The 15,268-nt window shown below is 32.7% G+C and overlaps 1 protein-coding gene across 3 annotated transcripts; it reads right to left on the bottom strand.

Moving 5' to 3' along the window:
- Nucleotides 1–143: 143 nt before the first annotated feature.
- On the bottom strand, nt 144–14,751 carry LOC136798691 (golgin subfamily A member 1-like). 3 transcript variants are annotated; one of them, XM_067055345.1, is made up of 30 exons: nt 14,631–14,751; nt 14,428–14,494; nt 9,292–9,748; nt 8,893–8,980; nt 8,630–8,704; nt 8,256–8,377; nt 7,914–7,988; nt 7,763–7,822; nt 7,554–7,642; nt 7,077–7,188; nt 6,865–6,960; nt 6,616–6,744; nt 6,317–6,412; nt 6,097–6,138; nt 5,862–5,954; nt 5,618–5,710; nt 5,310–5,399; nt 4,749–4,844; nt 4,011–4,100; nt 3,652–3,720; nt 3,272–3,325; nt 3,124–3,161; nt 2,913–2,985; nt 2,263–2,329; nt 2,088–2,170; nt 1,796–1,915; nt 1,460–1,560; nt 1,220–1,268; nt 655–741; nt 144–406 (listed from the first exon to the last, which is right to left on the bottom strand). In XM_067055345.1, the coding sequence occupies exons 3-30, from the start codon at nt 9,691–9,693 to the stop codon at nt 386–388; spliced, it is 2,610 nt and encodes an 869-aa protein (XP_066911446.1). In that variant the 5' UTR covers nt 9,694–9,748; nt 14,428–14,494; nt 14,631–14,751; the 3' UTR covers nt 144–385. The 3 variants fall into 3 exon arrangements, with proteins under 3 accessions (XP_066911446.1, XP_066911445.1, XP_066911447.1); XM_067055344.1 differs by lacking the exon at nt 14,631–14,751 and having other exon boundaries at nt 14,428–14,568; XM_067055346.1 differs by lacking the exons at nt 4,011–4,100; nt 14,631–14,751 and having other exon boundaries at nt 14,428–14,526.
- Between the last annotated feature and the right edge of the window lie 517 nt (nt 14,752–15,268).

The raw sequence follows: 15,268 nt of genomic DNA, 5'->3' as shown, positions 1-15,268 counted from the left end.
TTTTACAAAGCAAAGAAAACTGGCTCTTTATATAACCAACTATCAAGAATCGTGTTTCATTTACCTAAAAAGTCAACACCACGAAGCACAATATATTGATCACATCACAGGAGGGGAAAATAAATTTTAAAAGCACTTTGAAATTAATCCCATAAATTAGTCTAATTTTTCTATCTACAAAAGGATACGGCTTAAAAAAAATTCAATAAACTGCTATAATTTCAATAAAACTTCACTAAAATTCAAACATCTAATTCTATGTACAAGGGAAGTGATTTGCAAAAATTCATAAATAGCTTTTCTCAATAAATAGAATAATTTAATTTGCTAAATTTCTAGTAAATATTTTGTAATAAATACAATATATTAGAGGGTAAACATAATTTCATTTTTTTTCCATTGGTAGCTGAAATGAAAAAACAATGGCAAAATGGTTACTAAGGATCAACATAGCTTTTTGATACAGAAATTAAATTTATCGAACAATTGAGTTGTAAAAGACACTTTCCTCTTTTGATTGGTCAACTAAGAATCAAACTTTGATTGCTCAAGAAGCTTTTAAAGAAACCATTGAAAGTGAAAGACCTATAAAATAATATTATAACAAAGAGAAATCGGAGCAAATCACAATTTTTGAAAGATCAATTTTTATACCTTCCATTCAAAACAATCTCTAACAATAGAACTTTCTCTTGAGCTGAACTGCAGCAGGTGACCTATTACTCCAACAAGTTGACGACTCTGAAAAAAAAAGTTTTTTGAGCAGTCAAACGTTTTGAATATTATTTGATGGATTCATTTATTGATTGTTTAAGCATTTTGGTGAAAGCCAGTATAGATAAAGTAGAGATAGAGAATGGTAGCAATGGCTAAAAAATCCGTCTGTCCTGCCTTATTAGAGTGAACAAGGATATTTTCATTGGAATGATTACAATTACCATATATAATTTTGGCTCACATTATGGAAAATTTGTTTTGCAAAGAACACTTTAAAGCAGGGGGATTTTCTCAGGGGTAGATGAAAGTAATATAAAAAACTGAAAAAAGCAACATTTGACATGATTATTTTTTTCTAGCCAGTATTACGCATTTTTTGTTATCTTATACTTTAAAATAATAGGAAAAATTTGACAAATCTACATTGCCTATTAGCAGTCATGAATCAGTATTGGTAAGGGGGATTTCTGCACTCGAGAAATAGTAAGAATAACAGACGCACCTGCTCATTAGTACTGCACATATATTTTAAAATCACATGCTTCAAGTACCTGAAAAAAGGTTGATAGAAGTTATGATTTGGTAGTCTGATGATTTGGTAGTCTGATTTTAAAGAAAACTTTTTTATAAAGAGTTTTTTAGTTGCTTTTGGAAAAATTCAGCTATTGGTCACAAAAGAAATGATGACTGGAAGAAATTACCTCAGGATTTTCTTAACTTAGAGCTTAGATCTGTTACATACTTGAAATTGACGTCAAGATATTCACGGTTTTCATCACCAGAAGCAGAAAGCTCCACTTGGTCCAGCATCTGATTATTCGAATCTTGTTTTTGTATGGTGTTCTAAAAATTAGGTTTTTTTCAATCGTTTTTAGTTATTTTCTAGATTTGTGTGATGATAAAAAGTTAGCCTGAGGTAGCATTATTTGATTTTTACTACAGAGTCGAATAGGTTTGTAAAAGTGCAAAGATGTTGCACTTAGTGCAAAGATGTTACATCTATCTATCAGCTGTATTCAACTCTAAACTACCAAACTCAAGGTAAATATCAAAAAAATAATCAATACACTAAACAAACCATTTGTTTTTGACAGTGTTTTTTCAGATCAGTGAGGTTTTGTTGAAGTTGTCTGATTTTTTGATTTGATTCGTCAAGTTCTGCATGCAGAGATCGATTTTCGATTTCCAGATTCTCAGCCTAAGAAAGTGTAAAGGTATGCCAGACGTTTTAGTTGGCAAAAATATTAGAAAAAAAGTTCAAATGTTCTTAGCGATTCAGCGAGATCGGTAACACATGACTTTAGTTGATACATAATGGCATGGTATTTGAAAAAAATAAAGGAAAAAAAATCATATATCTTAATTTTTACCTCCAGACTATCATTGATCTCTTTTTGTTGCAATTCCAGCTCGTTGATACGTTTTGTTAACTTGTTGATTGTACTTTGAAGCTCTGAAACACGAAGTGATGGGTTAGGGTTTCTATAAATTGTGACCTTTAAAGACCTTGAAATATAACTGAATTAAAAGATGATAAAATGTTACCTTTTTCATTATTAGACTTTGTCTTTCGAAAATTTACAGCTTTATTATTTTCCTTGAATTGCTGAAGCTAAAGATAAAAACAATTATTACTATTATTATTACAACGAATTCAAAGTTCAGGCACGCCGTGGGCCTCTAGAACTGGTCTTTGTTTATTTACAATAAATAGCGTAGTTCATGGTTTGCCCATGCTTTGTTTAAATTATTCTTGAACGATTTTATTGATGATGCTTCTGCCACGTATTTTGGAAGCGCGTTCCATGTTGAGATAGTTCTATAAAAGAAGGACTTGCTTTGTGCACCACGTACTCCATCGTCCGGGAAATTCATCTGAAGCTCGTGTATATGCTTTCTACATGGTCGCGTCCTTTTGATAAACTTTTTTGGTGTTGCTTTACTATCATAGATGTGGATATGCTTATACACCTGGACCATGTCACAGAAAAGTCTTCGAAACTCAAGGGATGGTAGCGCCAAGCGTCTTAGTCTTTCTGCATATGGTAACCGTGAGATTGGTTTTACTAGTTTTAATTACATATGCAGTTAAGACATCTTGTATTACACCTCGTAATGGTACAAAAGGGTTAGACGAGTTAATAAATAAAAAATCATTCAAAATTAATATCCACTCAACTAAATTTTCTATGTACCTGTTTTGAAATTTCGGCTAGTTCTTCGTCTCTACTTTGAATGACATTTTGCATCTCATCAATCACATCATCCCTAAACACAGAAAGCGAAAAATCAAGATGAATCACTGAATTCTCCTGGTAAAGGAACTACTAGAGAAAATAGTATAGTATGTTGTATAAATAGTATATGGCTAACAATTAAAAAATAAAATTAAAAATCAAAATGTACCTGTCCATCAAATCTTGTTCCCTGGTATTAAGTAATTCCTAGAAATGAAAATATAAACGGTTATTTTCCATAAAAACAGTGTATCTGTGTTCTTCAAAAAATATTTCACTTGGACGACAATAAACAGCTTAAGTAAAGTTTGCATTACCTGAAGCAATGAAATATCTTTGGCTGAACTCTCTGCTGATTGTTCCATCGATGACTCGAAAGAAAGAATAAAAAAAGAATCTTGTTAATTTGAAATTTCAAACTAGTAATAACATGGTGACCAGAGAGGGACCCTTGTTTATTTGGTTGAAAAGAGGAAAATTATTAAAAACGAAAATAATCGGCTTGCTTCAAATTGCGTAATTTCTTAACAAACTATTTTCCTAGCCAGAATGATGTTTGTTTCAATTTGCTTTCCCAGTACTAGGTCAATTATTATATACCTTATATATTCCTACTGAAAAAGGAAAACTTAAATATATTTAAACAACAAGAAGATGATATAGTTTTCAATGTGTTAGAAAGAGAGGGGCAAAATACCTCTCCACTGTCTCGTATGCAGCTGATAATTTCTTCTTTTTGTTGTAAGCTCTCTTGCAATGTGGAAATCTAAAACAAAATAATGTTTAATGCTTTGTGTTCTTAACTAATACTCCAAGACGCATGAAGTACATTTGATGTAGCACATACTGGACGTTAATAGACATAATGAAAATGAACTTTCAACAACACAACACAAAAGAAAAGTCTCGTTGCTACTTGTCAGAATCCCAACTAGTTAGATAGTTTCGAGCTAAGGTGAAACATTAGATACTGTGATAACATCTAAACATTGCTCAAAATATAAACGTAATACTAAATTCATCAATTTGTAATAACTTAAGTGCAAATGCAAATACTTCATCTTTGAGATCATTTGTATTGGTCATAGCTTCTTCAAGATATGCAGCAACATCTTGACATTCTGTTTCTTTGATTGTCAAATCATGCTGCAAAAATGGGAAAGGTCTATCTTGTTTTCCAGTTTTGGCAACTTTTGTAAAATTATCAGAAAAACTGTCAGGCAATGCCCGAATGGCTTGACAACACTCCACTGTAATTACCATATTACTTCGAATAAACACCCTAGACGTTGATTGAATTTTTTGGATTTTAGAAGGGGCTTTTATTTGATGGGGGTGTTTAAAAGAATGGAACAATTATTAAATAATCTTTAACCAACACCTTGATAAAGTGAATGGGAGGGAATCTTGTTTTGCCTATTCGTTTTCTTTCAGCTCAAATAAGTCTATTAGATATTAGTATTTAGTATTTTAGGTATTTAAAAATGGGTCAAAATTAGTTTGAGTGCTGAAAGAATACCATTATTAAAACACACATTTGAGTTTTCCTTCATATGATTCTCCCTTGCAGCTACTTGTTTCAAATAAACCCCCTCCTAAAGTGGAAGCGTTTATTCGAAGAGGGAGTTTAAAAGAAGGGGGCAATTATTTGAAGTACTATGGTTTCTGATAATATTAGCAAGCCAGCCTTAAGTACAGAAATACCAAAGAAATACTTTTCCAATAGGGGAGTTCGTTCAACAGAATAAAGAGGTATAATCCAGCAGTATTGAGTTCAACTTATGCATTACTTACATTCAATAAATCTTTCTCATCTTTTAATTCCTCGAGTTGTTCTCTGTATTGTGTTATGATTCGCTTTTGATCTTCAATTTGAGTTTCTAGCTGTTCCTAATAAAAGCAAAAACATCAAAACATGTTGTAAGATTAGGTAAAATACCATCATAACAAAATCATCCCTTGTTCTTTATACTATTTCGAAAGCGTATGTCCATGTGTCCAAAGTTTCAAAGGGTCAATATACACACCCCCTTCTGTAATGAAATAATTGTCCCCTTTTTTTTACAGAAAATCTGTAATGAAGAAACCTGCTCTATGCACCACCAAAATAATCAAAGAGTACAAAGTATACATGGTACCAACAATTTCACAATATAAATTTAAAATAGACTGTGACCGTTTGTATATAATTAAGTTAACTGAAATTTCCAAGCCCCCTTTTTTATCCCACTCACCAATTTATTTTTTTAGCAAATCTTGGTACCCCCCCCCCACTAGAAGGACCATCCTAAACATCCCCTATTAAAAAGGGGCCAGCGCAGCAAAATACGAAAATAATGTGGAAAAGGCACATACAATTTTCCGCTTCAACTTTTCTCCTTGAGATCTTCGATCCTCATCATATCTGTCCACAGACTCTTTGAACCTTTTATCTAAAAGTTTGTTCTAAATAAAAGACAAGGAAGGATAAAATCAAAAGGATATGATACACTTTTTCCAGTGTCCAGTGCTAAAGGGCTTGAAAAATGGCCTGCACCTTACACTCACAGCCTAGAGTTAGCTCATATACTATGCTTAGCATTAACTTTCCTCATTTTTTTCTTCAAGATCAATGTCAAGTCTAACCATTTAAAATGAAAAGTACATAATTAAAAATAACTCACTTGTGCTTCCAAATATGAACTTTTATCAGCTTTGATTTCGAGCTCCAACTTTTCTGTTTGTAATACAGAACATTTGGTCTCCAAGTCTTTGACCTTCATGAAAGAATAAATCACAGATTAAATTTATTGCAATAGAACCATGCAAAATTAATTTTAATTCAAAGTTTTAAGGGAATATTATAAACAGAATTTTTATACAACCCCAAATATGTATATAGAGCCGTGGTTTATGAAGATGACAAACCTTCTTTTGAAGACTTTCTACTTGTTTGGAATCAAAGTTTAACGTTCGAGATTTTTCCTCTTCTTGTACAAGTTGTTTGTTCAATTTCGCAATCTGAAATCAAAATTAAAGTTTTTCAAAACTGTTTTCCCTGATCATAGATGAGTGTCTAAGCTGGTTAAATGAAATTTAGACTGTCCAATTTGTGTTTTGTATCAGGAAAAAAAACGAAGATAAACTGAATAAAAGTGTGTACCTCGTTTTCGTAGTGCTGTTGTTTTTCATCCAAAGATGCAACCTAATTGTTTAAAATTTGACTGGTTAAAAATGATTATTTGTTTTTCAAGATTTAAAAGGTAACATCATTCTCCAGAAGAGTGTCAATCAAACCAATATAAAATACAGTTGAGTTGTGCTTGAACTTGAGTCAAGTGTTGAGCAAATGTTATCAAGAATTGAGAAAGCAAAAGTATTACCAAGGAACCCATTGTGGTGATCTTATCATTTGATTGTGTTTTCAATTCAATCAATTCTTCCCTTGTGTCTTGAAGTCGTTTTTCCAAAAGTGATCGCTAGAAAAGTAGAGAAGAAAAACCATTTTTCCAGTGTTGTTTATTTCCCTCTCAAATGAAACTAGTTTCATTGCATTAATAGTACTTAATATGTGACAAAATGTGATTAAACCAGAAATTAAGCAAATTAACTGCTAGACATTGCCAAACTAACTATGAAGCCTTCTTTTGAGAATTTTTACCCTTCTTTTTAATTTCCTTACTTCTTTTTCCAATGCTTTGAATTGATCATTTTCTGACAGTTGGCTATCCTTGATTCTTTGCTCCAAATCTCCAACTCTTTCTTTCAAGTTGTGAATGGTGGCATTTTTCTCATCAAGTTCTGATGAAGCCTATTGAGTTAAGCATATAAAAAACATAATAAAAACAAAAAAAAAACAATAATTTCTACAGCCAGCTGTCAAACTAGCCTTCAGAGAAGAGAAAAGAAACGAGACAAGATTAATAAATACCTTTGCTTTATATAAATTGTATGTTTGTCTTAGGGAGTTGAATTCTTCGTGAGCTCTGTCTGAAGAAAGTTGTAATGTTTCTAACATGCTTGATTTCTAAGGAAGTAAAGAAGTATAAGAATTTAATTTTCATTTGAAAATTGGACAAAGTATATCACCACACATACACACTTAATGAATAAATTATAAAACAACAAAATTCAATAACAAACCTGTGTCACATCAGAAATGAGATCTGACAATTGTGATTTCAATGCAGATTTCTCTTTTTCTAAAGTTGCGATCTGCATTGAGGTTTGTTTCTCCCTCATTTCAAATTTTGTTCTGAATAAAAAGAAAGAAATCGTAAGAGGATATTAGAACCTTATGGGTGTAGTCAAATGAGTTTCAATATGAAAGTTTTTCAGGATCTGCCCTGATCATACAAAACTTGTAGCACAGAAGATTTTTGTCAGATTTTGCCAGAAGATTTTCCATTCCTTAAGCATCCGGTTACCAAATGCTGCCCTCTTAAAATCGTTGTGGCAAAAACAGCCATTTTTGGCAAAAAAATATTATAAAAAGTACTCTTAGTGGACGCTGCCTTACTTTTTTTAAATTATGGTCTGTAAGACACAACAATAGTTCAGTAGTAACAAAGATATTCCACATTTGAATTGTTTTTGGAAAGTTATTTTGTTTCATAATACCTGTCTCTGGTTATCATGCCAAGCCTTTCTTCCATCTCACCGAGCTGTATCCTTTGTTCTGAATATTCTCTATCCAACATTTCAATTTTCTGGAAATAAAATAATAATATCATAGTTTTTGATAGAAACTTAAAGTTTGAAATATTTAAAGCTATCACAGGGAAGTTCTTTTGGAGTTTTTAATTGACAAAAAAAGGTGAATGAAATACCTTTGATTTTTCTATCAGTTCAGCAGTTTTGCGTGACATCTCTGTTTGGGAATGAATCAACTATAAAACAAAACAAAAAGGAGAGTTTCCGATCATTGAATTTAGCTTCAGTTGAAAATCATAATTTTTATCATTAATTTTTTCTCATTACCATGGCTTTCATTTTGGCGACCTCTTCACTTTGCAATTTGTGAAGTTCGTTTGCATCAAAAATTCTGCATCTCTCCTATAATGAAACAAGTGGTAAAAGGAACAGTTAAAAACAATTTTGATCCTGATTGATGGTTGAAATATAACAATCAAGATTTTGTCACTTAAAAATTAAAAAAAGCTTAACTTCATTTCCTCCAAATCAAACCTAGTTATTTCAAAAAAAAATCTTTTTTGCTCTAGTTATGTCTAGGTAAATTTCTGTAAAACCAAAGGATTTCATCTGAAAATTCTAGATTTGACCTGTAAAAAGCAGTGAATGGAATTTTTGAGCTTGCAATACCTCTTCATGCTTATTCAGAATATCTCGAACTTTCTTGTCTTTTTCATCCAATAGCCTTTTATATTTTTCTTCAACTTCCTGTATTGTATCAGTCATTGAAGTTTCTGATTGATTTTGCATCTCTAGAGAAATAACAATAACAAAAAGTGATAAGACCTAACCTAACATAAAGACATTCTTAGATCATTGTGTGACGCTCCTCATATATTTCATTTAGAGTCCCTGTTGATTAGATTACACTATTCTAAGCAACTCCAAAGGAAAAGTTAGCACGTCTAGTCGTTCCACTTGTACAGTTGTCCTGTTCTCCATGTCAAGAAGAGCAGCATTGGATAAACAGGGCATTCAAAAAGTGTTCTGTAAAAATTTCTTACCATTTCTTAAATTCAACAAACTTTCTTCAAGTTTATCTCTCTGCTTAGTTTGCTCCATGTATGCAAGTGCCATTTCTGCAAAATGAGATAAATTAAAAACAAAATGAGAGAAACATGCATTGTTATCAAATAAAAACCATTTTTGATTTTTTGAGTTTTTGAGTTTCTTTATATAGATTTTGTTGCCATCAAAAAATAAGAATAAGAAGATGATTATAATATGGAGGTTTTGCGCATTATTAGTCAAAACCTTATCAACATACCATTGATTTTGCCTTCAAGTTTTTTGACCTGTTCTGTTTTTCTACTGAGCTCTGAAAGAACTTCATCTTTTGTCGCAACCTCACGAAACTGAAAGAAACATTACAAATAGTTTTAATTCTACAAAAAATTTCATTCAGTACATTCCAATCCCCCCCAAAACCTCAAAATCCCCCCTCTACATTCGGTATATACAAAACTTTCAAATTCTACCTTTTGATATCCAAAAGAGTGTATTGTATAAGTATGTGGCTCTTGAGTAGCAAGATATTATGTTTAATTATTTGAATCCCTGTTTGGGACTAACTAGACCCACAACCTTACCAAACTTTAAATAATATAAAAAATTCTCTACCATTTTTTAACACTAGAGTCACAGCACAATGTTAACTAAAACTCACCCTTTCAATAATCAAAGGAGATTCACTTGGTGTATCAATTGTGGAATAGGAGCTTTCTGCAAATCCAGAATATGAGACACGTGTAAGAGGAGCTGTAGCTGATGAATCAAGACTGTAAAGGGATTCTCTTGAGCTTGTAAGACTAGCAGTTGTGCTTAATCTTCTTTTCTCCCACTTGTTTTCACCAATATTTTTATTATTATTAGTTTTTGGTGATTTACTAGACTTCGAGGTATTCAACTTGGCATTACTAATCTTGCGACTGTTAAATGGAGTAGGTCTTGAAGGTTTCTTTGGAGTTGATGACATGACTTGATGTGGAATAGGAGATGTGTTTGGAGATCTTCGATTGGCTTGCTGATGTTCTCCATCTTCAAGTCTTTGTTTCATTCGATGGAACATTATATTATTGAGTTATATTGATATTCATTCATCACATTGCAAGCATTTTGAACTCCTAAACAAAAGATTTTGCAAAGATATCATTTAAGTTCCAGTAAAATAATCTTATCTTAATCATTCTTAATCAGATCTTTAGAAGTTGACCAGAATGCTTTTTCTAAAAAAAGTACAATGTTGGCAAATATGGGTACAGGCAATAGACGATATCGGCTTTACATGAAAACTCAGATTTGACCCCCGAGAATTTCCCACAATGCTTTGTGCGGAAAGAGTTTCACCGTGAACTTTTTTCTGCGCAAAGCATTGTGGGTAATTCTCGGGGGTCAAATCTGTGTTTTCACGTTAAGCCGATATCGTCTATTAATTCATTTAGATGAAAACTTATCTACTTTAATGGTATTTTGTATTTTTCATTAAAAAATTACAATCTTTTAATAATTAGTTTTTGAAATATTCAAATTTTAAGTTTTATGACATCATCAATTATGGCGTCATAAAACACTCTTTCCCTAATTTTTCAAAAAAGGCTATAAATTTATTTCATTAAAAGGCATTTCTGAAATCCACACCCTAATACGCTTCTTTTAACATATAAACAACCATGTCTAAGGCCCAAAGCTTTCCGCGCCAAACTTATGCCCTTTTTGGACATGCCATAAGTTACACGAGTATACTCATTAGACCGATAAAAGATGGAATTTTGTAATTTTAAAAAGAGGAAGTATTTACAAAACAACAAAGGCGTTTTAGAATTTTTTTCTTACAGACATAACAAACATATTCTTGTTTTATTGCCAATAAAATATTCAACAAACTCGGAGTACACAAATCAAACTTTCAAAACATGCAGCATATTGAAAGCAGTAATTACATGGCGTCATATATTCTTTCACGTGCAAGAAAATATTGAAACCCCCATTTTGATAAAAAAGATCAAGTACAGGTATTGTGCAGGTATAAATGTTTTAATTTGGAATATGACGTCATTTTGCTGTGCTATTCTAGAATATTTTACCATCAGCTGAATAGGGATTATTTTTGCACGTCCAATGCTTCTTTTTCAGCTTGAGTTTATGTTATTTATAATGTTATGGTTTTTTGAAGTACTTGTTCTAAAAGATGAGAGGATATATAATTACTTATTTTATTTTTTTCAAGAGAAGCAAGTCTAATTTGTCTTCTACAAGATTACACATTAAAATATGATGCCAATTATACCAGACAATCTTAATCAAGCGGAATCTACGATCCAACCAATCAAACCAAATGTAATAAAATAAAATCAGATATTTTGTTTTCACACATCCTTTTAGAGCTTCAGCATGATGTGCAGAAATCAATGACGTTCTAATCTCAGGTTACACAGGGTCTGATATGTTAGAGAGTTGATTTTGTGTGTTTCCTTTAACGGGGACTGTCATTGGAATCTGAAAATCTTGGTAATATTCTATGGTGATTCAATTGTGTTAGGCATTCAAATTTCAATCGGTTGATTGCGTTTGACTGATTCAATTGTCGGGATGAAGTTTTATATTATTAATATTTTCTTGCATAGGTTTTGCTTATTTTCTTTTATTCAGACGGTACTTATTGAATGTTCGATTGTGATCGAAGTAATCAATAATGATCGATAATAATCGAAGGTGGTCAGTGACCACCTATAGATTTTATTGGTGATTGAATACTCACTCTACTCCAGATTATGGCATTTTCTTCGACCGTTTTCGATTTGTTCAATCATTTCGACTGATTTCGATTACTTTTCGATTACCTTCGATCATATTGAATGCCTTCGATTGTAATGAGTACTTTCCAGCCTTCGATTTTATCAAATATGTTTCCAGTAGCAGCTTGCAAAATAATCTGAAACCAAGTTTACTTCAGCCAATTAAAACACATAATTGACGCGCAAAAACCACTTTCGTTTTCTCCGACCAATCAGAATGCGCGATATGAGTTACTTGAGGAAACCCAGGGCGAAGGCACACAAAATGGCGACGAAAATGGCTGGGATATAAGGGGGTCAATCCTATGACAGGGCTTCTTTTTGTGCTTTGGTTTTAGGTCAGTTTTTTTGGTTTTTCTTAAAGATATATCATAGTAATTGGTTATCGAAGTTGTCAAAGTTATCGAAAGTAATCAATAACAATCAAAGTACTCGAACGGTTATCGAGTCTTCGAAGAGTTGTTAAGAAAGTGATCGAATACTCACAATTTTTTTGAAATTTTGGTACTCGACATTCGATTGTTAATCGATATATAAGTGGTTGTTCCATTACTTCGATCATTACCGATTACTTCGATAATCGTATTTTATTGATTAGTACCGTCTGGCTTTATGAAATCTGACTCCACCAAATTTTTTTTGTATATAATTCAAGATGACAAATGGAAAGGTCTATTGTAAGAGGCCTTGCCTTTTTCTAGATAGGTTTTCCAAATTGACCCCTAGATAAAATTAGACCAAACAAATAGCTTTTTTTCAAAATGTCAATAAAACCACCATTGAAAGACCTTTTGAAGGACGCAACCTCGTGCTTAAAGGGATCATCAGATGATTTTTGATATTTGGCTTAGAGATATATAAATCTTTTGACCCAATTGTTTTCCATCATCAATGCTGTAGTAAATTTTAGACCGTCTTTACCAAATAAATTTTACATTCCGTTCCAAAGCTGATAGATATTTGACTTTGAAATCTCTAAAAATAAGTCTTTACACAGTTCTTTACGTTGAATTTCTATTGTTTTCAAGTAAAAAATTGAAAAATTCAAAGTTGAATATCTCAGCTTTGGAAAATAATTGGGTCGAAAACTTTGGAGGCGTTTCCTAGGGCGGCAATCACAAATATCTTCATTTCACGTCCTGGTTGGGTCTAAAAATTGAGTCGGTCGGTCGATCGGTCGTAAAAATTTTCGGGTTTTCATCCATTCATCATCCATTTTTGGAGTGTATTCTTGAAGGAAACTGCCAGCCAGCCAGCAGCCAAAACAACCGCGTGTTATGGGTGGTTTCAAATTATGACCTTTGAACACTGTGACCTCCGACCCAAAATGGCGCATGTAATGATAAACAAAGACAAAATGCCCCGACAGTTAGTCACACTAGCGTCCCACCAAAATGCGTATCAAAGATTAATGCTGCGAAAGTGCTATATCGTTTACCTGACTCTCAAACAAAAAATGCGCTGCAAAATTCTAAAGGGGTTCATGGAAAAATAACCCGCGCTTTTAAATGAAATTAACGTTCTCAAAAACTATGAGAAATTGCCTAAAATTTGAGCCATAGGTGAAATAATTTGATCCAAGCCAACCTTGAGAACTAATTTGAAGATCAACTTCCCAAGGAAAAGATCTACAGAGGAGACGGAACCCACCTAGATCCTTGCGAACTTGATTCAGGTAACTCTCATCCTTGTTGTTGTAAATACATCCTGTAGATGACTGATGTTGTTTCTTCTAAAAGCTAGATTTCCTAGTGTGACTAACTGCCCGAATGCAATAGAAATCGCTTGCAAAAAATCGGCAATAATAAAATTTTTGAACGAAGGAAACGTCATCGACAGAAAAAGTCTGACAAATTTACCGACTCACTGACTCAATTCTACTCAATTTTCGAGATTCGGTCTGGCAACGCAAAACGAAGATATTTGTGATTGCCGCCTAGGACCATAAAAGGTATCTAAGCCAAATATTAAAAATCATCTGATAATCCTTTAATATGATTTCTTAAGACTCCAATCTTGAATCTCTCCAGCCAGACAGCAGCATATCAATGATAAGAAAATTTGCATTGCACACATTTCTATTTCCATCCATTTATTTGCATAAGCCTAAAAAAGCTAACATCGCAAACACAGCTCTTGTGTGTCATTGATTGTTTTTTTCCATTCTGGAGTTATAAATCATTTAACATAACATACATCAGTCAGGCACATCCTGGCAAATGAACGGGGTATTTTTCACTTGCAACCATTGGCAAATGAACGGGGTCGAAAACGAAAGTGACGTAATAGCGCCGAATACCCGATTTAATTGAACCGGGTTGGAAATATTTTGCTTTATTTCAAAGAACTGCATAGATGGAATTTTTTTTCCATGGGTCAATTTTTTCTTCGAAGATTGAAGAAACTTTTGATGAAAAAATAAAGTTCCCAGTTTTCTTCCTTTTTTCCCTTTTTCAGTTTGAAGTTCATTTTTATTCATTTTCACCCTTTTAGCCTGAGACGTCCTATCTCCTTATTTACTACACTGGGTGACGAATACCCCATGCAAATGCTCACCCCGTTCATTTGCCAGGATGTGCCTGACTGTACATGGCAACATTTCCTACAAAAGGACTATTAGTACAATATGTCCTACAAAAGGTCTATTACATAAAAAATGTCTAATTTAGCATTAGAACTCAATTTCTTAGCTAAAATAATAGAGCTGGCTTTTTGTTTTGAACTGTTTAGTTTAAATTTTAAAAAAAAAATCAGCTAATTTGAACTTCATAAATCAGTATGATATTGTTTCAGTCTTGATTTATATAATATTGGGAATTTTTAGGGTGATAAAGATATGATATTGAAATAGTTTCTGCTGTGCTGTCTGGCTGTGGTTTAAGTTTTAGTTAAAAAAACTCCGCCGTTCACGGCCACACATAAACTCTTTACTGTTTACAGGTAATTGGCTGGAAAAATGAAGGGTATGATAACTTAAATAAAAAAAGCAAGAAAAAGGTTTAACTTACCAATGACCAGCGATGCAGAAGGTGTGCTCTTCTTGAAATTGTTGAACAGTAAACAAAACATTTCGAACTGTCGAACAAATTAAATAAAAAATCGAACACAAAAACACGTGCGAAGGTGGTTTGTTTATAAAATTTTCTCATGATTTCTTGCAAAAAGACACGAAAATATTTTGGGGATTTTTATAAAAATTCAAAGAATTTACCTAAATTCTGAAGGATTGCATTGGAAAAAATTTTCATTTAATAATAGAATACAATAAATACACTTTAAATATAGCTAAAATATGAAATAAACAAATATGTATCATAATAAAAATCGAGTTTGGTCTAAAATCACATGATAGGACTTTTGGCCATCACTTCAGCCAACCTTGAAAAATTTAGTTTCGTTTTCAGTTTTTTTGCAGAAAGTTTGCTGATTTTGCTGAATTTTTTTCAATTTATTTCCTGTTTTTTCTAATCGAATAATTTGTATTACCAGCGTTTGTTGCTTTTATTTCCTTTTTTCTCTTTTTATCCCAGTGCATGTTTTTAGTTTTTTTTCTATTGGGGGTAGTTACATTGCATAGACCTTTTTTTAAAGAGGCAGCCATGATGTTCAGTAGGACCCTGCCGACGCACCGGACTTAACGAACACCGGACACGCGAAAGTTCGGTGTGAAATGAGAATTTTTTTACCACCGGAAAATTTCTACACCGGACTTAAGGAAGTCGGAAGTCCGGTGTCGGAGAAGGATATTTTTTCCCACACCGGACAATCAAAACACCAGACATGACCAGTCTGGTGCGCCCAGTGTTTCTAAATTTTTTGTTTCATAAATGTCCGGCGTCCAGAATTCCC

Source organism: Clytia hemisphaerica, unplaced genomic scaffold (genome assembly GCF_902728285.1).
Source record: "Clytia hemisphaerica strain Z4C2 unplaced genomic scaffold, Clytia hemisphaerica genome assembly, whole genome shotgun sequence".
Taxonomy (NCBI): Eukaryota; Metazoa; Cnidaria; class Hydrozoa; order Leptothecata; family Clytiidae; genus Clytia; species Clytia hemisphaerica.
This window is presented reverse-complemented; position numbering and strand designations above follow the sequence as displayed.